Genomic DNA, 26776 nt, shown 5'->3' on the forward strand with positions numbered 1-26776 from the left:
TGGTAAGAAAGCTCTTCTAGGGCTGGTGCTGATATCTGAGACTATGTGGTGCTCCTCACAAATGCTCCTTGTGCTGGAGAAAGACTGAAGCTCCCACCTCGGCTCCCAGGAGTTGACCTGAGGGTCCCTCCTGCAGAATCTCTGGCTGTACCCATGAAATGTGCCCCATCTAATCTGGCCACACAGGAGTGGGCACAATATCACCATCACTGAAGAGATATGAGAAACAAGAACCCTTCCTCAAACCACTGTCAGTGGGAGAATGTCCTTCCTGACACAGAGCATGGGCCCTTCCCAAAGTAAGGGAAAGTAGTGTCACTCATTCACTCTACCCGTTACCTTGACACTACTGAAAACTGAGACCCCTCACCTCCCCCAAGTTAATGTACCCAACAGTCAGTCCACTGTCATTGTGTGTTGAGGCAGTGTGGTAAAGTACGGATTGTCCTGACTAGAAAATGGAGGAGAGCAGTTCTTATTCTGGCTCAGGCACAAATTCACTTGTGCCTCATTTTCCCCATCTGTGAAATGGGAGGAGAAATCATCTCTTGGAGTCCTTCCAGCTCTAACATTCTCTGCCCCCACCTTTATCACGGGGTACCCAGATGAACTTCAGTCCTAGAAGGAGGGACCACAGTCACAACTCAGGACATTTTTCTTGTCTAGGATTAGAATAGAAGGTTCAATATGGCGGCGCTCCCACACTATAGTTGAGGTGGTTTCAACATATCTCACAGTTTCTAGGCAACAAGTTCCACACAACCCCAGAAATGTCTGAAATCTAAAGTGCTGATCAACAAATATGATCCAGGTCATCAACTGAATAGTGGCCACAACCCCCAATTCATGGATGGGATTAGACTTTAGAGGTATTCCATTCCTGGCTAGGGACACTCTCTTCCTTGTGAGGAGCCCGGGCTTTCAAAGGGGTCTGAGGGGCAAACACTCACTGAGCCGGTAGACAGACGTTATGTCCGTATGAGCAAGTGTGTGGAGGAAGCTGGCACTCTCATCTTTCCTGTCACTTCCCAGGACCCACAGAGAGCATCTTTCCTCATCACTGAAAAAAGCGGAGTTCTTGCTCCTGCATTGAGACAAAAGACACGGACACATATCAGTGCAACATTCTAGACACGACCCCTTCTCCCTCCACCAGACGTAGTCAAGGACATAGAGAAGCCATCAACCCATGTGCCCACAGCTGAACCCAGACTCCTCATCCAACTGTTCTATGATGTATTTATTAATCACAGAACAGTTAGGAAGAAGCGCGTTTAGCATCACATCCGTCCATGAAGAACAGAGCTATACGGTTGCCGAATAAGTCAAAGTGGGGAGAAAACAGCCCTCCTGAGAAAACTCCATCTCCCAAGGAAAATGAAGCCCCTTCACTTGACCCCTACCCATTCGTCAAGAGCATGTGGTGCCCATTTGTAACGGAAAAGATAGGAATTGGCTTTTCCTATCTTTTCTGGAAAGGTACCATTAAAAGAAGTTTCTTTGTCAGGTTATTGCAAGAAAACACACAGGACACGTGACAATTTAGAGGAACAATGAAGGAAGTTTGACTATGGTCAGAAAGAACCTTTCATAACTGTGGCCATTGGGTCCCATGACCCAGAGCAGTGTTATGTAGCATCAAGAGAGAGACAGCACACTAAAGGATGGAAAGTGGGTAGAAGGAGGGTAGGGAACTAAAAGAAATTACTATAAATAATGAGGATCTTTATATTCACCCTGTTTTATAAACTAATTTTTAAAACAAACTTGCTTGCTAGAGATCTGTCATAGACTCAAAGAATTTGAGTACTAGAAGTGCCTTAGAAAGTATACAAGCCAGCATCTACCTGAACAATTTTTAAGATCTCTTTCACTTGTAAATAAAGTTGTTGTTTTTTAACCTCAGAATCCATTTTTTAGACAAAAATAACCTGGAAGACCAAGAGTTAATAATAGTTAACCCTTTGGGTGGGGGGCTTATTATGAATCAGACGCTTTTATCTCACTTAATATACATAATTTCCCTATGAGGCAGGTACTATTCTCATCCCCTTTGTAGAGAGGAAGAAAGTGAGGCACCGAAAAATGAAGTCGGTGGTGAGGACGTGGTAGAACAGAGTATAAGAAGCACTTCCCTAGTTCGAGCAGGGTTGAGAGAGGGGTGGGGCTAGAGTGCCATGGCCTGCCACCTACCCTTTGTCCCCACCGCTCAGATAAATGCAGTTTGAAAGCCAGTGATGTGAAAATGAGCAGCTAATATGAATGGCTCAAGGTCGCACCACTAGTTAGTGGCAGAAATGGCACTGAAGCTGTGCCCTGACATCTGGCCCAGGGTTCTTTCCACAACAGTTACTGAACCCCCACCTCTCTGGCCTGACCTCCAAATTCTTTATGAAAGCCTCCATCCTCAAAAGAGCATGTAATTGAAATCTACAACTAAACTCATTTGAGGTAAAAAGAATTATACGATCCCAAATTGCTGTAGAACTCTTCAAGTTTACAAAGCAGTCTGGAATTCACTATTTCATTTACTCTTCATAACAACCCTGTGATATGGTATTTTTACCCACATTTGTAAATGAAGATTCAGAAAGTTTCAGTGATAAGCTCAGAATGGCACAGATAGTAAGTGGTAACACTGAGACTGAAGGCGAGGTCTTCTGTCTCTCGTCCACTGCCTCACAGCTGCTCTGCTAACATCCTGAGTCCCAGGTAGTCAGACAAGAGTCCAAGAAGCTTGACAAATTACTTAAGGGCTTTCCTAGCCTGAGGATGGGGTTAAAGGAGTGTGGTGGGGCTTCCAGAAATATGGCAGGCTGAAGTGTCCCCCACAGGGCTATTCTCACCCACATGCACAGACAAATACTGGATAAAATATGACAAAGATAAATATTTGAATAGATACTTTAACTTTGAAGAAGAAAGGGAAATTCCTGGGAGCCAGAAACAAAAGAAGAAAACAAAGACAAGTTGGTAAGGAGAACAGATGGGCCAGAGTCCCTCGGGCTTCTCAGCAGGGACCAGAGCTGGAGCTGACCTTGTAATGCCACCCAGGGACAGAAGTGACTGTGGACTTGTGTGAAGCAGGGAAGCTGAGAGCTCCCTATAGCCTGAAATCTGGAAGGGCTGCAACTTTTGTAAAGAGGGGATTGAAAAACCTGCCTGCCAAGAACACACACTGTGTCTATCTGAGTCCCTAGAAAAATTTTTAAAAACCTAGGTTTACACCATTAGAAGGTGTGGGATCTGAATTTACACTGCACAGTGTAGATACGACAATCAGAAAACTTAACATTAAAACACCAGGCCTTGGACCATTCAGTGCCTAAGTTTTCAGAGAAAGCAAATGCCAGAAACTGCTCTGCTGGGATGCTTTCTTCAGTCCAGGTTTCATGCAAAGACCGTCTTTTAAAATATTGAAAATTCATTCACATAACCAAAAATACTAACCATGAAAGAAAATGAACCTACTGACAAAGAGAGTCAGCAGATGCACAAACAGGTAAATTAACATGACAAAAACTATATAAAATAATAACCTGAAGATGAATTTATTAAAAAGTATGGTTTAAATGCTGAAATAAACAGAGCAAATGGAAGTTATAATAAAAATATGGAACATTGTGAGTGGAAACAAGCGTATGTGAAAATGAGCAAAATACAACTTCTAGAAATAAAAATAAAGGCATGGAAATTCAGGACTACATCAGTGCTTTAAACAATGGGTTTAGTCACAGCAGAGGGGAAAATGAGTGAAACTAAAGATTGTTCTGAGGAACTCATCCAGAATGTAGCCTAGAGTAAACAAAAGATAAAAAACATAAAAGAACTGATTAAGCAAGATGTGGAAAGAACGACAAGTCCAACACACCTCTAGCAGGCATTCCAGAAGAGAGACTGAAAACAATGAGAGAGGCAATATTCAAAGGCAGAATGACTGAGAATTTTCCTGTTTTGGAGAAAGACATGAGTCTTCAAAATGAAGAACCACACCAAGTCCTGGGCAAAATAAATAAAAATAATATAATTTTTAAACATGATTTTCATTTCTTTAAGATTATAGGTCTTTTCATGTTTTCTACTTCTCCTAATCCTTCTTTCTGAGTTCAATTAGCTTAATTACTTAATTGTTCAATTTATGAGATAAAAGAGTCAAATATAAAGGATAAGAACACAAATTAATGAAATAAAAACAGAGAAAGTAATAAAGGTAAATATGAAATTCATGAAATAGGAAAGAAATAATAAAGGTGGTCAACAAAAGAAGAAGTGGTTCTCTGAAAAGACTAATAGACAAAACCCTGGCAAAATGGATTTGAAATTTTATATTAATAGTTATTTTTCCCTCTACACTTTGAAGATGCTATTCTGCAACTAGCTAAATTATCATTCAAGAGTATATTTTAAGTACATTTCAGACCAACAAGGACTAAATACAGAGTATTTACAACTCACAGGTCTCCACTGAAATAACTACTAGAAGACATACCACATGAAGAAGTGGACAACTTGCTATAAATATATAATAGAATATACCACATCGAGATGAATAGCAAATTGCAAAACATCAATAACAGAAAAGAAACCTTAAAAAAAAAAATCAACCAGTGAGGAAAAAACTGCCTACCTGCCAAGAAATGCTATGAGACTAGAAGCAAACTTCTCATCAGCAAAATTAGATGCCACAAGGAAAGGAATTACAAAGAAGACATTGATAAACAATATGAAGGACAAAAGAGGGGATGTAAGAGAAATAATTTTTTTTAATGTTTAATACTATGAAATACTGGCTTTTCTCCTATGTTCTTTTTTTCTGGTTTTGAGTGCATTAATTTTTCAATCTTAAATTTAGGCATTTAAGTATATAAATTTCCTTTAAGTAACACTTTATTAAAGTGAACTACAACTGCTACAATGGGAATAAATCCTAAATTTATAAAGTCAACTGAGAAAAAGGCCAGTTGCAGTGAAAACATTTAAATACACAGAACTATAGTATTTTTCGTGTATGGAACAATACCTATTTTTAAAATGTATCAGAATAAGGACTGGAAACATACATATTACCCCCAAATAGAGTTTGCCTCTGGGGTGGGAATCGGGGCCAGAGGATGAGAGTAGGAAGAGGGAAAAAAGTGTCTTCGGTTATATGCAAAGATATTTTTCCTTTAAAATACATACACACATGCACACTCACACAAACTGATCAATTTAAAAAAAATAAAACTTTTTTTTAAGACACGAAGGGTGTGGAATTCTGTCCTTCTCAAAAGCTCTGAGGTCCCTGAAGTCACTTTGGCCAAATAGAAATACGATGCCTGTTAAGAAAGAATGCCTGCCTCAAGTTTTAAGAGCTGGTCTTCCAGATTCTGTTGCTGTGAAACTAGCTGATGTTGAAATCTGTGCTCTAAAAAAAGAAAACCACAAATTTGCTTCTGTGGACTAGCAGGATCCCTTTCCCACGTGTCAGAGGCACAGAGTAAATCTGAATCAGAAAATAGCTTCTGAGGAATTTCACTCTCAATATACTTCCTGTTTGGTTGCATGAATGAATGAATGAATGAATGAATGAATGAATGAATGAATGAATGAATACACACACACACACACACACACACACACACACACTTTAAGAAGTAGTATACCAGACAGGGAACCTGTGGAAAGAGGATGGAGGCTTCGGCAAGTGCTGGACCATCTTCAGAAACCTGACACCAAACAAACATAGGCTAAGAGTGACACCCAGTGGCCACACAGCGGCATAGCACACAGGAATGATTCCCAGGACTTCCGCACGCTGGCTGGGGCGTGTGTCCAGGTTGTTGGTGGGGTTTTCCTGATCGTTGTGTTTCAGGAATGTCTGTAATTTAGAGAGCGCTTTGTGGGGATGCAATGAGCCAGTTCTCTCCTCTCCTCTTCGCTGCCTGTCTCCTGGCTCACTTTCTTCTTTCCTACCGTGTGCCATCTGGTGCATTGGGTCCCTTAGGTGACATTGTGGAAATAGGAGAAGGCCTCATGCCACCACTGCAGTACCGGGGCTGATGGCCTTCAGGGTGAGAGCGTATCCCTTACAACCAAGCCCGCTAAAATGGGATAAATTAATTTAGTGGTACTGAGTTATTGTCATTTGGGGTGAGGTATGAGGTGCTGAAGTCCAAATATAATTTATGAAATGCGACGCCTGCCCATGATATCCTATTAAAACGGCCTCTCAAAGATTACCACCCACAGCGGTAACAGCAATAACAAGAGCCAATATATATTCATCACACAAAGACACACCCACACACGGTTCCAGGCACCACTGTAAGTACCTTACATGTATTAGCTCCTTGAAACTCGCAACAATCCTATGGGCAAATACGAATATTGCATACACTTTACAGATGAAAATTGAGACATAGAGAGACAAATCCAAAGTCACACAGCAACTAAGCTAATGGAGACACACGATGTGCTCACATGCCCAGAAACGCCTTTCCGGCAGTTTTGCTCTAGAACTCACTCTTGATTACTAAGCTGTGCTGCCTCCCAATGACAGTGACCTCTCAATGACCAGTGGCCTCCCAGAGGCCAATCCCAAAGGACTTTGACAGTGTTAAGCATCCCCCTTCTTCCCCTGTGCTGGTCGCTCCTTCTCAGAGGACTCCCCTGTCTCCTTTGCTATATTCTTTCTTCCTCTTCTCTGTAAATGGTTCTTCCCCACCAAGGCTCTGTTCTCTTTAGTCTCCCTTTTTCTCCAGGACCTCGGCTGCAGCACTTATTGGATTTAAGGTCAGGATTCTGGGGTTCCAGACCCAAGGCCCTGAGTCCCGCCCTTTCACTCCTGTGTTGTCACTCCACTTCCACTTTGAGCAGTGGTCTCATCTTGGCCAAGCACTGGCCCCGTCTGGGGAGCTTTCATAACCACCACTGCCCAGGCCTCACCCAGCCCAATGAGATAGAACATCTGGGGGTTGAACGCAGGTACGTTTGCAAAACTCCCAGAATCTTTAAATTCTCCTTGATTGGTCCTCCGCAGTGCCCTCTCCTCTGCCTTCCTTCTGCCGCTTCGCAAGTGCCCTTGGTCTTGGCCTTTTCACTGCTCTCCTGCTCCAGGTTCTCTCCCTCACACGCACACCCCCCCCAAAGCCAGGGTCAGCTTCCAAGAGAGAAGTTCCAGCCACATCATGTCGCCCTTGCTCAGAGACACTCAGTGGCTCCCCATTCTCTGCAGGACAGAGACAGGCCCTGGCACAGGCCTTCCCTGTCTTCCATATCATGGCCCCACTGAGACTTTGCCACACCAGTGCCCTCCTGGTGGTACCCTGCTTCTCAAAAAACATGAGTCGTTACTCTACATCCCCTCACTTTCCCACCTGTCACCGCCTCTGCCCATTTACATCTGTTAAAATGTCTTACATGGTGCAGAGCTAAACTCCAATGTCACCTTGTTCATGAAAGTTCTCTTGATACCCTTTTCCTTATAAACTCCTACAGGACCCCACCCCCTCCCGGAGCTCAGTGAGTGATCTTCCTTGTTGAGAGCTACTTGGGTTCCCACATTTCTGTGGGAAAAAGGACCTATCGTCTCCTCCCCCTACAAAAGATAGGGCTTAGAGCTCTGCGCTCGGTCCACTCTCCTCAGTGGCTCTTTCCCACAAGAGAAGGGTTTCCAGTCTGAGTGTTGGGAGCCTTAGATATTCCGCAGGCATTTTCCTGGTGTGGAGGGTTATGGCGCCAGCGTTAGCCAGCGCTGCATTCCCTCTCGTAGTCCTTCCTGGGCCCAGGCTTCCTGCCATTTCCAATCCCTGTGCAGGAAGCCCACCCCAGAGAGACTGCACAGTGCTGGGGAGCTCTGGCCCTCCGTGACAGGGTGTGTGGGGCAGGCTGGCTGTCTGGGCTCCTCAGAACCAGCTCTTCTGGAATCAAGGCAGAAAAGAGTAAAAGATGCACTCTACCCTCCGGGCCAACACCGACTTCACACACTAAGGTTGCAGCAGACACACCTAATGGGAGGGACTCTCCATTGACTAAGCTGTAACCTACAGGCTCCACATGTGTTCTTGCCTAGATGGGCCCCTTCATCAGATAGGATGAGTGGCAGAACGCAAACACCAACACTGCATACTCAGTGCCCAACAGCAGGCCTTTGTCTTGGGCTGTGCTTCTCTCCTCACACAGAGGAGGGCCCCCATAACCACCTGTTGAAATGAACTGAATTGTCTTGCGCCTGTCACTCGTGTGTCAGCTTTGCATGTCAGAATGTGCTCCTCTGGCTCCATGGTACCAGGGAGCCCTGAAGTTCCTCTGCAAACCTGCTCAGATGGGGCGGGAGCACTGGGGAAGGCAGCCCAGCTCCACAACTTCTCAGAGGGTCTCTCTAGCATACTCACATTGGGGAATACGAATCAGGGTCTACGTTCCTGGTGGGGACAAAGCCCACTTCTCCTGAGCACACAGACTTGCCAATGAACCACGGAAGCCCAGGGATGACAAAGCCAATGATTTCGATGCTTTCTCCCTGGTGGAAATTCAGTTCATCCTTTTCTGCCCTCTCATATTCCTTCCAGGCCTTACATTTTCCTCTGCCTGTGGGGAAATAGCACACAGGTCAACTAAATAAGGCAGAAAGAGCTGAGACTTCCACAAGCTTTCAATGTATATAATACAAAACGAGGGGCACCCACACTTTAGAATTTCAAGGACCAGTAAAATTTCCCTACTCCCCCCAAAAGAGAAATTGGCAGGGAAGACACAGGGTCATTGGCTTTTCATTTTCCCAAACTAGGACATTCAACAATACCATCCACTTTCACCATCATTTTATAAAACAAAAGATGTTTTCATAAATATAGGAAAGATCATCTTAGAATACTGGATATACCTTAAAACTGAATAAATTTAGCTTATGGAAAACTAGAAAGTTCATTCCTGTGTTTCCCTGAAAATAAGACCTAGCTGGACCATCAGCTCTAATGCGTTTTTTGGAGCAAAAATTAACATAAGACCCAGTCTTATATTAATATAAGACTGAGTATAATAATATAATATAATACAATACAATACAATACAATACAATACAATACAATACAATACAATACAATACAATACAATACAATACAATAAATATAATATAATACAATACAATATAATATAATACCGGGTCTGGAGCTGATGGTCCGGCTAGGTCTTATTTTCGAGGAAACACGGTATATTGTCCTACTTAGTCTGACTCTGGCCATTATCATGCAAACACTTCATCGTGGTTTGCACAAATCCACAGGCCAGGGTGAGAACCATTGTAGGATCTCTCCATCTCCTTCCAGCTCCTTTGGCCACTATGACCCTCAATCTCCCCAACTGTAAAATGGGGATAATAAGAACACTTGTCTTTCATAAATGTTAGGAAGAGTCGAAGAGATAAAGTGTAGAATGCCTGGTACCCAGTCAACCCTCAATAAATGTTAGCCTCATATCACTGGTGAACAGAAAACTGCGGATGACCCAAAGGGATCTTGAAGTCTCCCCTTCCGGTTATGGTCATTACCCAGCTTGATAAGTTGCCTAGCTAGGATCTAGCAATGACATATTTATGAGCATTGTAATGTCCAACATGTATGTTTGTTTATTCAGATTTCCCCCGGATCCCCAAAAGTTCAGGAGAGCAGCTATCAGAATCCCCTTTTTATAGATTAAAAAGTGGGAGAGGCACAGAGAGGGTCTAGAATTAGAAGTATCCCTTCTTTCTACAAATCCTCCTTTTTTGAGCTAATGGCTGTTTGTTTGTTTGTTTGTTCATTTGTTTAATGTGCCTTGGTTTCCATATTTGCTTTAGATCCTCTGCTAAAATTACTGGCTTTCTTGTTTTTCTGACATTATTTATCAAGTTTCTATTGATCATGTCTTCAAGATCAGAAATTCCCACCACTTTGTGGGCTAATAGAATCTACAATGTGTTAAATACTTACAATGTGACAAAACTGTACTAAGTGATTTACAGATGTCATTTAGTTTAGTTCTCATGACAATATTTGAAGTTGGTTTTATGGTAAAACTTACTAATGAGGAAGTTTTGGCATTAGTGAGGCATGTGAATTGGCCGAGCTCACACTGGTTTTAAGTTGTGGAGTCAGAATCTGAGCCCAGAACAGATTTCGCAGCCCCATGTTCCTATCTACAAGGCCATATTGCCTCAGATAGCTTAAAATCTTATTTACTGCCGACTATTAATTAGATGTAATGTCTGGACTCCATAATTCCCTCTATTTATTTTTTTAAGTTTTATTTGGGCTTAGAACTTACAAAATTGTACTTTGTGCTGGGAGACTCTAAGAATGACGATGAAAGGAATGTATATTCTAGATGACTTGAAAATATTGAAATTTATTATCTATTAGATATTTACAAGTCTATGTGAGTGTGTGTGTGTGTATTTCATTCATTTATTCAACAAATATTTACTGAGTACCCACTATGTGCCAGGCATTCTTACTCTTCCTAAATTCAAGATGAATTTCATAAAACACTAAGGGAAATTAAAAACACTTTTTTCAGAGATAGAAAACAGGCAGCCTGCACGCCCACACCAGGCTTCTTGTTCACCCATACACCTTTAAATCCCTGTTCCCTACCCATCTCTAACATCTTCCATCCAGGCTTTCACGCTTCTGTGTGTTCTGCCTGCCCCTTTAGGCATTTGTATCTATAGCTCTGGATTAAGACCTCTCCTTTCATAGGCAAGGAAACCCAGAGGTGAGACAGGAATTCAGATCAACTGACTCCAGACCTGTGGACAAAATGAGGAGGCAGGGCAATGTTATCTCCCTGACAATATAGACTCTTCAATGTAGCCGTACCGATCTGATAGGAGCCTGTACCATCCCTCTTCCTGGAAAGGCCACAGCTTCCTGGATAATTCTTTAGGAACCATCTGTCAATGGAAACATGGGGTTTGTAAACACGGATTTCAAAAAATTAGAACAGTGAGCAGAATAGTCCATTTAAATAACAATTACGATGATGATGATAAGTATTATTCTTAATACTCTTATTCTAACGATGGCAGGCATTTACTGAAAATTTACTTTATATAGGGCACTGTGAAAAGGGGAGTTCAGATGGCCTGTCATGTTTCTGGCTCTGCAATTAGATTGTCAGTTAACTCACAAAGGATCCCTTCCATTCTCACTGTCAAATTCTCTGCCAGAGGCACGCACAGGCCCCCAGCCTGTGTAAGTTTTGTTGTTACTCTGTATGTTTGAGTTCCCAGTGTCTTCCAGCAGGATTTCTCACATTTTAGTGTGAAAAAACTTCCCTTATGTTTAAGGGGAGCTTATATAAAATTCCTGGATCCAATTCCAAGAACGTCTGAGAAGGGCCAGGGGGTCTAAATTTGTGGTAAAATCCCCAATGATTCTGATACAAATGGTCCCCAGTCCTTACACTGATAAATACTACACTGGAGACCAGGCCGTATATTTCCTCTTAGGTACAATATCCAACGAAATTTAGAGTTGTCTCCCATTTCATCAAATGGTGCAAATGTTGACTAATAAAAAAAATAATAACAAAAGAAAAAAAGCTACCCAGATTTCCTTCCCTCCCTGGCGCCGTGGATGCCTGTGTCTGCAAGCATGCTTATTCTGTTCTGCAGATATCAGTATGCTCGGGACCCTCTCTCAGGAGGCGGGTGGCTACTCACTGGTGGAAAGGGAGCGGCAGGGGTTCCAGGGCTGACACCTGCACCAGGCCCCGCTGGCCAGTCACCAAAGACACGCCTTCCCACTCCGACCCGCCTTCAGCTATCTTCACTGAGATTAACTCGTTCTCACAAAGGGTCAAACACTCGCCTTCCTTCTCGGCTGGCTGAACCATGGAGCACGTGGCCCGGCAGAAGAAGTGGCCTGTAGAGAATGAGAAAAGCCCTTCCAAGGAGTAGCAGCAGGAAGTGAAAAGCGATTATCAAAGGATGAGAACGCTCTCCAGAGCCCAGACACGTTCCTTCCTGGGAGTAAAGTACAGTCAGACGAGGGGGAGGCACTACAGGAGATTCTTGCCATCCCGGGAAAGCTGGTACCAGGAAAAGAGCCACTGAGAGGGAAGTCACTTAAAATAGACACCAAAGGTTCTGAGTAATTCATGACACTAAAGCTTAATTGGGACTTCACCTTGAAAAAAAATGAAACAAAAACTTATGAAAATATATTTCACAGAACTTCAGTCCTAATTGTAATTTTACACTTAAATCTTAGGACCAACAAAGGATAAATAACGTTGATTTGTGTGAATGTGATTTCTCCGACTATATTTTACAGGAGCACAGTATGACATTCTTTCCTTCATGTATGATTTGTGCAATGCAGTCATAAAGAGAACCGTTTTGCAAAAGATCCTATGCAAATTGGGCTCTCTGCTGAGTCTACGACACCATCAGCTATTGACTGGTCAGATGGAGACATGATCAGATCCTCCCTTGCAAACAGATTGGTGGGTGCTTCCAGCAGTCCCCCATTATCCCTTTCTGCAATCTCATGAAATCTTTTGGGTTTTGCAAGATTTGCAATTTTATATTACAATCAAGTTATATCAGATGTTTAGAAAAGTGATTCTCAGTCTTGGATGCACATTGGAATTACCTGGGCAACTTTCAGAAAATACAAAAGCGTGGGCCCCCACTTCTGGAGGTCTAACTGGCCAGGAGCCCTAGCACGGACACTTCTGGAAACTCCCCAAGTGATTCTCACATCGGACCAGCAGTGAGACTGGCCAGCATAGCTGTTTATATGATGCCCACGTCAAACTGAGAGAAAAGTCTGGAATACTGTAATAACAACTTGGTCATTTGTGACTATTATGATGTTTGAATGGCTTTTGCATCTCTTCGTACCCTAACTATCTCACGGACCCCGATAATAAATATCCAGATAAGACCCCCATCCTCACCCCTCCTCCATGCTCACCTTCATGTGTCAGGAGTCCCAGGAACATTGTTTCCAGGTGTTTATCATCTACTGACACTTGGATCTCCGTATCCTCCACCAACCTGCAGTTGAGCCAGTACTTGTGGTCAAAGAGAAGATGCTCCAGACATGCAGATACGAAGCCTAAGAAGTGAAGCCAACAACTTCCTGAATGACATGATCGCTGCCCTTAACTGAGCACAGAGGAGGTGAGCAAACTCCCTCCTGACGTTCCCTCCCAGATCTCCATCCTCAACTCGTCCCCACTGAACTGGAATTAGACCAACGCGAAAGGGGTAGCTACAACATTTCCAGAATGAACTGACTCTTCTCAGCACCTGTTGGGAAATGCCAGTCGTATTAAGTGATATTTACTATTTTTAACATATTATGGGTCTCCATAAATGCATAATGAGATGACCAAACCCAATTCCTTTTTCTAAAATACATCCATGGAGGAATCTCCAAGATTACAATTTGACTCCGGGAGTTCCTGGCTCCCCCTTAAAGTTCTCCCGACGTTAGGCTCAAATTCCTGTACCTCTGACAACGCAGGGGCTGGGACAGGGGTTCTCCATAGCCCACAAAGGAGTCAGGATTTATTTCATCCTCCCCACTCTAACCCTCTGTCTCACCCATGCCCAGTAAGCTCTCCCTTGTTAAAACCAGACTAGAAACTATGCAAACTACAAAAGTTTAACAATTATGAATAGTATTGTAAACATGCCTATACATCTAAACTATTTGTATTAAAATTTTGCTTCTTTTGAGACTCCCTCTACTTCTTAAGTGGCAAAAACCCATCTCTGTCCATTCTGACTCTCCATTATATCAATTAGGCCTTGTGTATCTTCTTTCATTGTGCTTCTCGCACTTTAATGCACACAAATCACTTGAGGACCTTATTACAGTACAGATGCTGGGTCCGTAGGTGTGGGGGGAGGCCCAGCATTCTATTTTTCTACCATGTGCCCATGTGATGCTGGCATGGAACACAATGAATAGTGAGGGTTTCTAATGTTCACAGCAGAAGATGTGTGGCGTGGAGAGCAGAAAGCCGCCATGCTGACAGAAGGAGAACTTACACCTTCTAGCTGGGAGCCCTTGCACCAGATTGCTTCCTGTGTAAGTCTGTATGGAGTCCAACATTTTCTGGGAGGTGTACAAGGTGCAGCAAGTCAGGTGGTCTCCTCTTGCTTGACCTGCTTTTGCTTGGTAACCTTACCTTTGCTGTCACATGTTATTCTCCATGGAGCAGGTAGGTGAACCATTTCCCACCACAGCGGTACTGGTGCTGTGTCCAATACCCTCCTTTGCTTTCTAGAAAACCCTCCAACCTGAGGCCCCTGTAACAGATAACTCCCCATCACTGTCTCTGACTCTTTCCCAAAAACATGGGATAAAATATCCAGAATTTTAGCATTTTAAGCAGCTACTTTGATCTTACTCAAGACTGATGCCTTATTGTTTTTTAAACCAAGTTCACATCTGTCTCAGTACTTTGAATTTAGTTGGTGACCAATAACTATTTGCTAATTGATTGGTTGTCTAGTAAAGAAGTCTCTCCATCAATACAAAAAAGCGTTGCACACGGCATTTTAGAGTAATAGTTAATATTTGCTTTAGATTTAGTTCCAGGCAGGTTGGGCTATTTCCAAAGTTAACTACCCAAGTTAGAGCTCTACTTCTTTTAATTATCTGAGCCAAACCAATTCCTTAATGTCAAGCCATCCAAATTGGCTGAACTGTGACCTAGGTGCTCTTGCACCTGTCAGCTCCGTGTCGTACCTAAGTTTAGGTAGGTGGAGAACCTCCAGATTTCCTCCATGGTCTTGAAGGTGATGAGGAACTGGGCCTCCTGGGACTGGATGTCCACCAACCTGGCTGAGAGGTCCTGAGGAAAGAGGACAGTGAGTCAGCCTGGGATGACAGTGTCCTTTTAAGAAGCTCACATAGGTACAAAATGCTTTGTATAGATTTCTTGATTGTGGTGTTGAATTTTACATCACACACACCAAACAAGGAAACAACCTAAATGTCCATCAATAGGAGTCTGGTTAAAATGAATCAGATATATTCTGATATCATGCAGCCATAAAAATTTTAAAAATGAAGAAACCCTCAGGCACTGATATAGCCTCCAAATATACACTGCTCAATGGAACAATGGAAGTGACAAAAAGAAACCAGAGTGTAGAACTGTGTGCAGGGAATGCTACTTTTTGTGTAAAAAAGAAAAAAGGTGTATGGGGAAGGGTGGAAGATAAATCATAGGAGGCACCTTGGAGGCAAATTGGACTGTGAATCTATGTCTATAATTATTTTTATGAAGCTGGCAAAAGGAAACACCAACACACAAAAGTAAAAATCAATCCCTCCTCCTACTACAGATTATCAATGTTAACACTTTTGTGAATTAACTTTGCATCTTTTTCCTATATGTGAGTTACTATGTAACTATTTTTATGTAAATAGCATCACATACATAAATTGTTTTGTAATCTTTTGTCACTAAACAATATTTTGGGAACCCCCTCCCATGTCATTAAATGATCTACATTATTTTTAATGGTGACATATACCATTGTTGCAGTCACATAATTTATTCTTAACCTTTCCTTGTGGATGAATATTTGAGTTGTTTTAATTTTTTTACTCCCCTAAACAGTACTGTGATAAACATCCTATACCTAAATCTTTGTACACATCTTTGATTGTTTTGACACAAGTAATTCCAAGAAGTGTAATTGGAAATGTAAGGATGTGCTCATTTTCAATCCTAAAATGCAGGAGTCAAACTGCCTTCCAGAAAGGCTGCACCAATTTACATGTTCACAAGCAGAGCAAGAGGAGGCTTACAAGCCCTCCCCACCTTTTTCTTCCTTAAAACCCGAAAAACAGGCCTGAGTCACTGCTCAGATTTGGTTTTCCCCTAGAATCTTTCTCTGCCGCTTGCCCAAGCCTCTGGAGTTGACTGTAAAGAGTGTTTGATCAGAAAGTCCCTCTCCCCCACAGGCCAGGTCTCCCCATCAAAGATCAACCCCTGGAATCCTGAACTGGGAGAACCTTGGGGAAAGAAGAAGAGGGTAGGAGGATCTTCCTTTGGAGAAGTCAGAACTTGAATGCTCTGCCATGTCCCAGGATGCCGAGCTCCTTGGAGAATATAGATTCTGGTAACCAGGCAAGGGGTTCTAAGCAAAAACTGATTTACAGAGAATTTACTAATTGCCGAGCACTTCACCAAGAGCTTTTATGAGCAATACCTCCCTTAACTCTCACAATAACCCTAGGAAAAGAGTACCACGACAGTACTTCATCTACTCTAACATGCACTTTTACTACATTTAACCATTTCTGAAAAAAAAAAAAAAAAAGGAAACATGGCGTCACACTTAATTGGCAGCATTTATTTACTTTCTTAGAGGTAAACAAAATAATGGTGCAATTTATAATCAAATGGCATTTCAGGTTTAATAGAAAACGGCATTATCCTTGTTTTAAAATCAAGAGACTGGCGCAGAGACCGGTTAAGCAATTGCTCGAGTCCCCTGTGAGCACGCTGCGGCACGCTGACGGGTCACAGGTCCAGCTGACTTCTGGGCCTCAGCTTTCCCCGCAAGCTTGCTGGGCTCCAGCCTCAGCCCAGCCGCCAGCATGCTCAACCAAACCAAGCTCCTGCCCACGCCAACAGTGACCCAAATTAAAAGCAACCCTGTGGTGACAGTTAGCAGCCAGTGCCCAGGTCCTGCATCCTGGAAATTTAAAAACAAAAACACTTCCCTATTTGTCATGTATCTACTATGTATGGAGCGCATACCACCACCCGTGCATGTGTCAAGCTCTCTACAGACACTGTCTCATTTACTCCTCCCAACGAACCAGACGTGAGCTTTTCTGTTCCATGACAGATTAATAGAGCACGTTTCTATTTTTCAAGTGTATCAAATGAATGCAGAGACTGTAAAAATAACTAGGACATAGTAGTGTATTATGCAAAGTAATATTCTCCTCCCCCCACCTCTCGGTGCAACAACTTTTAACCAATTTTGACTTTAGTTCTCCTAGTTAATACCTCCTAAACTGTCAACTATTTGATTACACTCTCTTCTTCCTTGGTTTAATAATTGAAGATACTATCTTCCCACTATGAAAGATAAGGAATTGGTTTATTCACTTTATTGCCTTTTCCTCCTCTCATTCTACTATGTATAGTTATTAATTTTTGATTGGTAATTTTGGTATTTGGGAAAAAAGTATACTTAGCGATCACCAGTGTCTGAGGGGAGTTATTGTTTAGTGGGTACAGTTTCAGTTTGGGATGATGAAACAGTTCTGGACTAGATAGTGGCGATGGTTGCACGACAATGTGAATGCACTTAATGCCAGTGAGATGTACACTTAAAATGATTAAAATTGAAATTTTACATTAGATACATTTCATCACAATAAAATTCAAATTCACCACATTTAAAAAAAAATCTGCTTAATGAGGAAGGTATCATAATGACTCCCATTCTACAGAGACTAAGTAACTGGGAGAAGATCATACAGCTAAGAGTGGCAGATTGGAACCCACATTTTCCCTGACTCTGCCACTCCACAGCGTGCCCCATTCCGAGTTCCTGCCTGTTCCTGTTGAGCAGAGAATGTGTCTATTTCCCTTTGTTCAGTTGTTCAGTCCGATGCTTTCCAGAGGGCCTACTTTGTTCCGGGCGCTGTCCTCGGTGCTGCGGAGCCTGCCCCAGACAGACACAAGGCAGGGGCAGCGTTTGCACGGCCTGACACACACTCACCTTAAACAGAGCACACACCTCCTCGTCCTGATTCTCCAGCGCCCAGAGCCGCCTCCTGGCTGCTTCCTGCAAGGGGCCATTGACACATCTCCTGGAGCGGCTCTTCACACTGAAGGAGAGTGTCAGGTCTTAAAGAGAACAGAGGCAGAAGGATGAGGCTGGAAGTGCAATATAAGGGAAGAAGGAATTAGATAAGACCCCGTGCTTCCCACACCTAAACCCTAAATGGATTGTCCTCGTGAATTAGAGATTCCAAGAGCCTTCTTTAAATTGTCCCCCCAGGGGGAAAAACAAAAAAGATGAAGCTCGGGAATGTTCTGGAATCCCAAAAGTTGCTGCACTTGGGCTGGTGATTTCTGCTTGAGCGAGGTTTATTCCTACAGTGCCTGATACTGTGGCAACAGTGCTGACACAGAACTAGGACATGTATTTCCCCCTGTGGATAGTTTGTGACAGTTTTGAACAAATGCTATTTATATATTTATGGAAATGTGTTTATATGGCAAATTTATGAAATGTCATCGGTATTATATACTTTATGCATTATATATGCAGACACATACATTTTTTCTAACCTGTTTCTAATAATGCATTTATTAATCTTTGTCAGGGTTATTGGTTAATGCAGTAAAGTCTATCTTTAATGTCTTCAAAATGCACATTCATTCAACCAACACTTGAGCGGAAGCTGTTTTAAGTGCTGGGATACAGCAGGAAACAAACTAGATATGGTCCCTGTTCTCATGGCGCTTGTATTCTTGGCAAGTAACCAGTTCCATGAGCACAATAATTTCAGATGGAGAAAAGTGCTGTGAAAAAAATCTAACAGCGTAAAGAGAAGAGCGATGGAGCAGCTGGAGGGTGGGGTACGACTTTGGCGAGTGTGTCAGGAAAAGCCACACTTGGAAGGTTCACCTTATAATCACACTTTGCCGTGTGTCTTCTTTGGACAATAAGTAGCAATGCTGTCAATAATTACCAAACACAATAAACCAAGAAGGTGTTGAAATGGATAATCAGAGAAGTCTCTCTTCTAGCCCCAACTTGCCAGGGCCTTCTCAAACTCCTGAGCACATTAGAGACGGCCCGTCTCACGCTGGCCTGGGCCCACAAGGCACTTCGGGACTCCTGCCTTTGAAAGGCCTGTCTCTAACCTAGAAGTCCTGAGAATGCTGTGAGACTGCTGCAGAGCGGCTCCAATAGGACATGCGCCACTGACCTGCCATTGGTGTGAACTTTGGTTGGATGTGTGTTCCCGTCCATTCCTCCCTGGCCTGTGCTCTAATCGCACCTGAGCCCTCCATGTTCAGTCGTCCAGGTCCAACCCTCATCTGGCAGCCTCCCTGCAGGCTGATATCTAGGAGGAGGGGAAGCCCCGGGGGAGGAGTCACGCAGACCTGGGCTCAAGGCCTGGCTCTGCCCTGGTGAACTGTGCCACCCGGAGCAGTTAATTGCCTCTCTATGCTTGACATTTCTCATTAGCAAAATGCCTTTTACAGTACCTATCCCACAGGGGTTTTAGAGGCTTACTAAATGACATTATGCATGTAAAGATTGTGTTTGCTGCCCAGTACCTACTAAATGTTCAATAAACATTAGCTGTGCCCCTTGCAAATTCCCCACTCCCACCCCAGTACTCCAGCAATTACTGCTCTCACTGCCCTCATTTTGTCACACTGTAATTAACCTTGACTTTGGGTCTGTGATTCCTTTTCACCAAACTTGCCTCTCCTGCCATTCTAAAACATGATCCCAAATCCCCTCTAGAATCTCTCTCGGAATAGCCGCCGATGAATGACAGCCCCTTCGGTATAAATCCCATTGCCACACACGTGAATCCATGGATGTGGAACTCAAAATAGCTGGATTTCATAAGCAAACTTCTTTTGAGACCTCAACCAATGACGGCTAATACTCAGAGCCAAGCCTCCTCGGGGCTCACTGAGGGATCCACTCTGCCCTCTGCATCACCAGACGGAATAAATCAAGTTCACTCTAGTTTTAGCGTAAACTGTATTTGATCTTTTTTTTTTTTTTTAATCCTTCTGAAAACTGGTTTTTCAATCATGATAATGTATCTGATTAATTCCGTCTGCGACTCTTCCGCATACAGGAGAGGTTGGCAGCAGGAGCTGAGTCTCCCCTTCTCACTCGCATGACCTTCCTGGAAACAAACAGCACCATGGAGGAAAACGCTGAAAGAGGAACAAGTTCAGCCTCGGTCGATTAAGTTTCACCTCCACATGCCCCTTGCTCATTGGCCTTCACGCACTGATAAAGCAAAATGCTGACTCCACTGTGTTCATGAAACAACAGATGGTGATTCAGCTTTTTGCGGGGCTGGCCCAAGCTGACAGACAGATAAGTAGATTGACACAATAGAAAGAAAGGAAGGGCAAGGTTTTTCTCATTGTCAGCCAAGCAGTTTGACAGAATTTGAAGTTGGGAAAAGAAAGAACCCAGTGTGACATTTATGCGATATCTATTTAAACGATGTATGTCTTTGAAAACATTCATAATGTACATTTCTTTCACACATCTATATTTTATCTGCTGGAGAGAAGTCCAAGTCTGGACGGAGCATCGTGGTCTGAATGAGAACTGGGGTTTGAGTCCCTTTCTCCTCACGTATTAACTGTGGGGCAGTGGGGAGGTCGCCTCCCTCTTTGAGACTCTGTTTGCCACTTTTGAAATGGGCAATGTAGTGCCATGTCCTAGAGGTGAGCACGGGAGGGTGAGAATCACTTAGCATATGTTTGGCACATAGTTTGCCCTTGAAAATGGTGCCTGTTACTATACAACAGAAATTGAGTCTTCTCAGAGTTTCTGGTACCAGGTTCTGCCCAGGTGTAGCGCTCTCTGATGACAACTCTCCCTGTGCCAACTTCACGGAGGTCTCTTAAGGGGAAACCTTGGGAGAGGCGTGTATTGAGAATACAATCTTTTTTTCACATTAATTTCAAAATCTTTTTCTGCTTCTGAAAGATTCATACAAATGCCCTTTTAATCAGCCAATGTCACCTCACATATTCAAGCTTTTATTCACTTATTCACTTATTCAACAAGTATTTATTGAGACCTACTATGTACAAGGTACAGTTAGGTATGATATAGAACACAAATGTGAATGTTCCATACGTGTATTTATTCAACGATGTATGTAAGTATTTATTTACCAAACATTTTCTGAACACAAGCTATGTACAAATAATTATTTTAGGTGCTACATAGAATACACAATTATTCAAAAGAAATGTATCCCTGCCCTCTGGCACCTTAAAATCTAATCTATGATATACTTTCCCTAATACAGGAAATACGTATGGTGCTCCTACTATGTGCCAAATTGTGAAGAGCTTTGAGTGTCAGCCTAAGAAGGTTTAAATGAATCTCGCAGGCAATGGAGAGCATTAGAAGATTTGTGAGCAAGAGAATATCGTAGTCAAGGTCATGCCTCCGAAGATGCATTTGGTGGTGGTCCTAGAAAGGATACGGGGGGAGGGAGGCTGCAGATGGGAAAGATAAAGGGGTTACTGCAATATTCTACACGGGAAAAAATTATTTAATAGAGTTTGTCTTTGGGGCTTAGATACCTGGAATCATGTTCTGTGGCAGGAAACATTTTTCCTTCTCTTCAGGTGAGGATGTGGCTGGATCCTTGGAAGGAGTTTCTTTACCTGGAGGAGATCGAATGAAAACTCATTTGTGGAAGTATAAGCAAGTTATAAGTAAGAACTGCAAGTTTTGGTCAAGTGATCATTTTTCTCCAGGGCTGGTGGCATGGATGAATTCTAATTGTTATCACCATTGCCTTATAATTATTTAGTACTCAACTGTTATCAAAAAACTGTCATACATGTTATCTCAATCCTAAAGCAGTTGGCGTGTCTCCATTTGATTAAAATAAAAACAGATTCCTACCCAGAGATCAGACTGAGTCCCATGGCTTAGTACACTGAAGGTGCTCAATACATGTTGAGCCTACAAGGTCATTATAGATCTGACTACAGCAAGGTTTAAGGTCAATGGGTGGATATCGGAAGTGCTGCACCAGAGCAAAGGAGAGTGGCATCATTAGAGAGATGGCTGGGGCATAGCTGTAGTGACCCTGAACTATATGATTGTCCCCAGACTGTCCTTCTGTCTGCTCACTAAATACCGTCCTGTATGGGACTTCTCTCATCCCTGGGTTTCCAAAATATTCCTCTTTGCAGCTGTAGAACTGGAGTGAAAAGGAGAAAAAAGATTAGGGAGGAGGTGATTTTGATGGCAAAGAGTTGAAAAGAGTAGAGTGTTACTATAAAACATGGGACAATAGATATAAAGGAAGGGAATTTCACATGTATTACTATGGATTGTAGGCCTCTTTCATGGTATCCCCAAAATACAACAAGAGAATGCAAGTCCTTAATACATTACGGTTGCTTACTCTGTTCTTTTGACTATGAAACTGCTCAAGGACTATACTATGGGGTCAGAATATTATATTGTCTGGTCCCGAAAAGAGGGATAAGCAATCTTGGCTCAACCCCTCATTTAATCCTCCCATTTTCTTCACTTGTACAATGGTGGTGGGTCAAAGTCAAGCAGGCCCACCAGGTGTGCATTCTGGACCTGTGCTTCTGTTGATGCAGCCCAAGCTGCATGTGCTAAGTGACAGAGCAATCGTGTTCCGTGCAGTCACTGCCGGTTCGTGCTGAACCCAAATCCTCCTCTTGTTGCGTGGTGGCTACGCCTCCTCTGTGCCTATGCAGCTCGATTTTGAGATCCAAGTGGAAGACCTCCCATTTCGTCATAGCAAACACAGTACGTTTTGGTGATGAACAGGGAGAATAAAGTGGTTTTGGCTTAAATAGGCAGAAGGAGGGGCCCATCAGCTCACAGCTCTTCATCCAGTAAATCTCGTTAGGGTTCAGTGCTGAAAGCTAAGCAGCTTAGCTGGAAAGCTGGCAGTAATGAGCTCTAGTTGAACAGGATCTTTTCGTAGTTCTGCCCCCAGGAACTAAAAGTAACTGTAGCAAAAAGACACTGGCTTGGGAATCGTGAGATACGAGTTTGAGAACAATCAGATTCTCCCACACATTAGTTAAGTGACCTTGGGCAAGACATTTCATGTGTCCATTTTCTCAGATTTCACTTTTCCCACCCATAAAGGAGGGATTGCTCTAAATGAGTGCTTCTTAATCCTAGCTGCCTATTTGAATCATCCAGGTTGCTTTTTGAAAATACCAGTGCCTGGGTCTTATTTCCAGAAACGCTGATTTATGAGGTTTGTAATACAGCCCAGCCACAGGGAATTTTTTTTAAGTTCCCCAAATGCTTCTAATTTTAGTCAGTGTTAAGAACCACGTGTCTACATTGGTGGTGCTCAAACTCTAATGTGCAGGGACATTACCTGGAAATATTGATAAAAATGCAGATTCTGCCTCAGTAGCTAAGCCTGACGTCCTACGTTTCTAATGTGGTCCCAGGCGATATCCCTGCTGGTCCCAGGATCACACCTGGAGTGGCAGCCTGCTCCTCTACTCTAGCACAGAATTTGGAAACTGGTAGACCAGAAGCCACAGGCCATAGAAAACTCACAAACATTTCTTTTTTCTTTTTTTTTGCCCACACAGTGAAGTTTTAAAGTTTGAATTGCTTGATATTATTTAGAAATCAGGATGTTTTGCACAAGCCGGATGCTTGGCTGTGCTTTGAGAACTGGAAGATCTGGGGGCCTTCATTCTCACGTGGCAACAACAATCAGCGGAGGCTGAATGGTTGCTGCCCCTGTACAGCGCATTTGTTCTCTGGCCATCACGATGCCCACACTGACAGGTCACCCATTTACACTCAGCCTTGGCAAGTTTTGAGAGTGTGTCCCTTATGTAGGACTGCATAAGAAGGACAACAACCTGAGGATGATGAGGGCCCATGAAGTGAGTCCACCTTGAAGAAGGAAGCCCAGGATGACGACCCTGATTGCGGGGAGAGGTTGGGTGCACAGCTCTGAAAGGATGGGTGAGGTTTACAGCAGAAAATCGCAGAGTTTCACAGAACATGATCTGTGGACTGTCTGTATCAGAGTTACTTTCTTGTAGGTACTTGTTTTGTAAAAGATACCGATACAAAAAACTTATAGAAAAATATAGAATAACATCTGCATGACTTGGAGTAGCCAGTGATTTCTTAAAACAGAATGGAAAAAACACTACCCACAAAGAAAAAAAATGGATAAATTGGAATACATTAAAATTAGAAACTCCTGTCAATCAAAAGATGCAATTAAGAGAGTGAAAGGAGACAGAGTAAAAGAAAATGTAAAAAAGACGTATATTTATCAAAGAGCTAGAATCCAGACTATATGAAAACAATGCTAAAAGTCTTTAAGCAATAGATAGGCAACCTTCTACAAAAATGGGCAAAAGGCTTGAATAGGCATTTTATCAAAGATAATATTCAAATGGCCAATAAATTTATGAAAATTTTCTCACACTCATCAGGAAAATGAAAGTTAAACTCTCAATGGAACACCATTACATAGACTGGCTAAAATGAAAAAGACACAGAAAACCAAGTGTTTGTAAGGATACACAGCAACTAGAACTCCTATAATAGATATGGCAAGTGTGAGAATAAGTTTGAAATTTTTCACTTCGCAAAACTGTTTGACCGTATCAATTCAGGCTGAACAAATGCATACATACATACATGTATATGCATAAGATTCAGCAATTACCCTCCTAGGTACATACCCAAAATAGTACATACATATATTCACCAAAAAACATCTACTAAAACATTCAGAGCAGCAGTATTCATGGCAGCCAAAACCTGGCAACAATGCAAATGTCCATCTACACTAGAATGGATAAGTAAATGATAGTAGGTACAATTAAATATAATACAGCAATGAGAATAAACGAATTGCTGCCACAGGAAGCATCATAGATGGGCATTTTCATCTTGTAAAAATTCTGTACCAAGCTGTGCCCATATAATTCAGTGCATAATTGTGTGAATCGTAAATTTTTATAAAAATTTGCCCTTCTCTACCTATTCTACCTCAGAATACTTAGAAGTAGCGTCTAGAGGTGTATGTTTTTAATTAGCACCTTGGGGATTTCTGATGTCCTCTCCAGTGTGAGAGTCTCAGGCATAGAGAGAGCCAATTCACCAGATGTCCTGGGACCCATGAGCCAGAAACCAGCTCCTTGAGAAACAATAAGGAATCTGGAACATGAGCATGAGCTCTGCAATAGGAAAAGCAGTTAATAGTTGCACAGCGATTTACATTTTACAAAGCATTTTTACACATGGAATTATATTTCGACATGGAATTTGAACACTTGAGCTGGGCCTTGAAAAAGAACCAGAGACGATTCCAGGCAACAAAAACTGTCATACAGAATGAAGTACTGTAGGAAAAATACATGATGTTTTGGAAGTAACCCAAAAGGTCCATGGTGGCTATTGCTTAGCCATTTTAAATTATCTTTCCTATATTTTTGTCTACTTTCCAAATATTCTGTAATGGTCATGCCTTTGCTTTCTAACCCTAGAGGCAAGTAGAGAAATGGCTAGGAACAAAGACTTTGGAGTCCATCTGACTGTCCTGGCTAGGAACAGATGGACTTTGGAGTCCATCTGACTGTCCTGGACTCCACCCCTTGTTAGGCATGGGACCCATGTGAACCCAGTCTGTGTGGTTCAGATGGGGCTAACTCCACCCCTAGCTCCAAGAGTGGGCACATGACTGAGACACACGCCAATCAAGTTATGCTGTGCCATAGCCATGCAAACAATGGTAAGCCAATGAAATTTGGTCCTAGGACCCTCATCAGCACTTTTCAGGAAGAAAAGAAGTCTTTCCACTGCACGTGCAACTGTGATGATGACAGCCCGGAGCTGTGGGGCCCAACACAGGGAGAAAGCCTACCTGAGGTTGAGGCCAACCCAGTACAAACAGAGCTTAGGAAAGATAACTTCATGATAACATCATTTGAATATCTTGATCTAGCCAACCTGAAGCAAACAATCCCTGGACTTTTCCTTTTATGAGTCAATAAATTACTTTCTGGAAACTAGTTTCATTAGTAGTAGTAGTAGTAGTAGTCAGAAAAAGTTACTAACAATTCAAAAAACTCTGAAATTTATTTAAAAACTGCCAAACTACTTTTCAACGTGGCTGTACCATTTTTTATTCTCATTAGCAATGTGTGAGAGTTCCAGTTGCTCCACATCCGCACCAACATTTGATAGTATCAGTCTTCTCATTTTAATCATTCTATAGGTGCTCGGTTGTATCTCATTGCTTCAATTTGCATTTCCTTAATAACTGATGATACTGAGCATTTTTTTCATGTGCTTATTTGTCATTCGTATATTTTCTAAATAAAAGTGTCTATACAAACGTGTTGCCCCATTTTAACTGTTACATTTTCATTACTGAGTTACAAGAGGTGTTGTTTGTTTTCTTTTAATGTTCTGTATACAAGCATCAGATATATGGTTTACAAATATTATCCCCTAGTCTGTGGCTCCCTTTTTCTTTTCTTGGTAAAATTATATGGGGCGGGAAGCAGGATTACCAGTAAAGAGTTCAGTAGGATAGGAGTAAATGAGTTTTGGATGCACGTGAGATGGCAAAGGCCAACCTGTATGTTCCAAAGAGGTGGGTGACCATGGGGCTAAACTTGATAAATATGGTAAAGCCAGGACAGGGAGAGTATAGTAAGAAAGGCAGAGAAATTAGAATGGATACAGCAAGCAAAAGGGAGTCATGAAACATTCTTGAGCTTGGGAGTAGCATAATAAAAGTGGAAATTCTACCTGGAGTGGCACAAGAAGGACAGAACAAGGCAAGAAAGCCAATGGAAAAACTTATGGCAATCCATGTGGACTGTGATCTTGGCAAATGAGAGGTGAGGGAATGGAGTGAATGATATATTTTAATGTAAGAAAAGAGAAGGCATCTTGACATATTGAATATGAGAGATAAAAATAAGAGGCAATAATCAAAGAAAACGAATGTTAGAAGGAATTTAAGAGATCACTTTT

The 26776-nt window shown here is 42.4% G+C and overlaps 1 protein-coding gene across 6 annotated transcripts in view; it reads right to left on the bottom strand.

Annotated features, from left to right (window-relative positions):
• The window catches only part of SH3TC2 (SH3 domain and tetratricopeptide repeats 2), a 108674-nt gene that overhangs the window by 24531 nt on the left and 57367 nt on the right, over positions 1 to 26776 (bottom strand). For 5 of the 6 annotated variants that reach the window (XR_012489829.1, XM_019734346.2, XM_019734347.2 and 2 more), the window contains 8 exons: positions 21328 to 21411; positions 17735 to 17862; positions 14730 to 14835; positions 12942 to 13085; positions 11684 to 11885; positions 10839 to 10912; positions 8376 to 8571; positions 951 to 1084 (listed from right to left, as the gene is read on the bottom strand). Coding sequence is in view for 5 of the 6 variants with exons in the window: in XM_019734345.2 (XP_019589904.2) it covers positions 951 to 1084; positions 8376 to 8571; positions 10839 to 10912; positions 11684 to 11885; positions 12942 to 13085; positions 14730 to 14835; positions 17735 to 17862; positions 21328 to 21411 (1068 nt within the window). In the remaining variant the exon portion in view is untranslated. The remainder of the gene's footprint in view (positions 1 to 950; positions 1085 to 8375; positions 8572 to 10838; positions 10913 to 11683; positions 11886 to 12941; positions 13086 to 14729; positions 14836 to 17734; positions 17863 to 21327; positions 21412 to 26776) is intronic. The other variant, XM_074313742.1, reaches the window with a different exon arrangement.

The sequence above is a fragment of the Rhinolophus sinicus genome, linkage group LG10 (genome assembly GCF_036562045.2).
Source record: "Rhinolophus sinicus isolate RSC01 linkage group LG10, ASM3656204v1, whole genome shotgun sequence".
Taxonomy (NCBI): domain Eukaryota; kingdom Metazoa; phylum Chordata; class Mammalia; order Chiroptera; family Rhinolophidae; genus Rhinolophus; species Rhinolophus sinicus.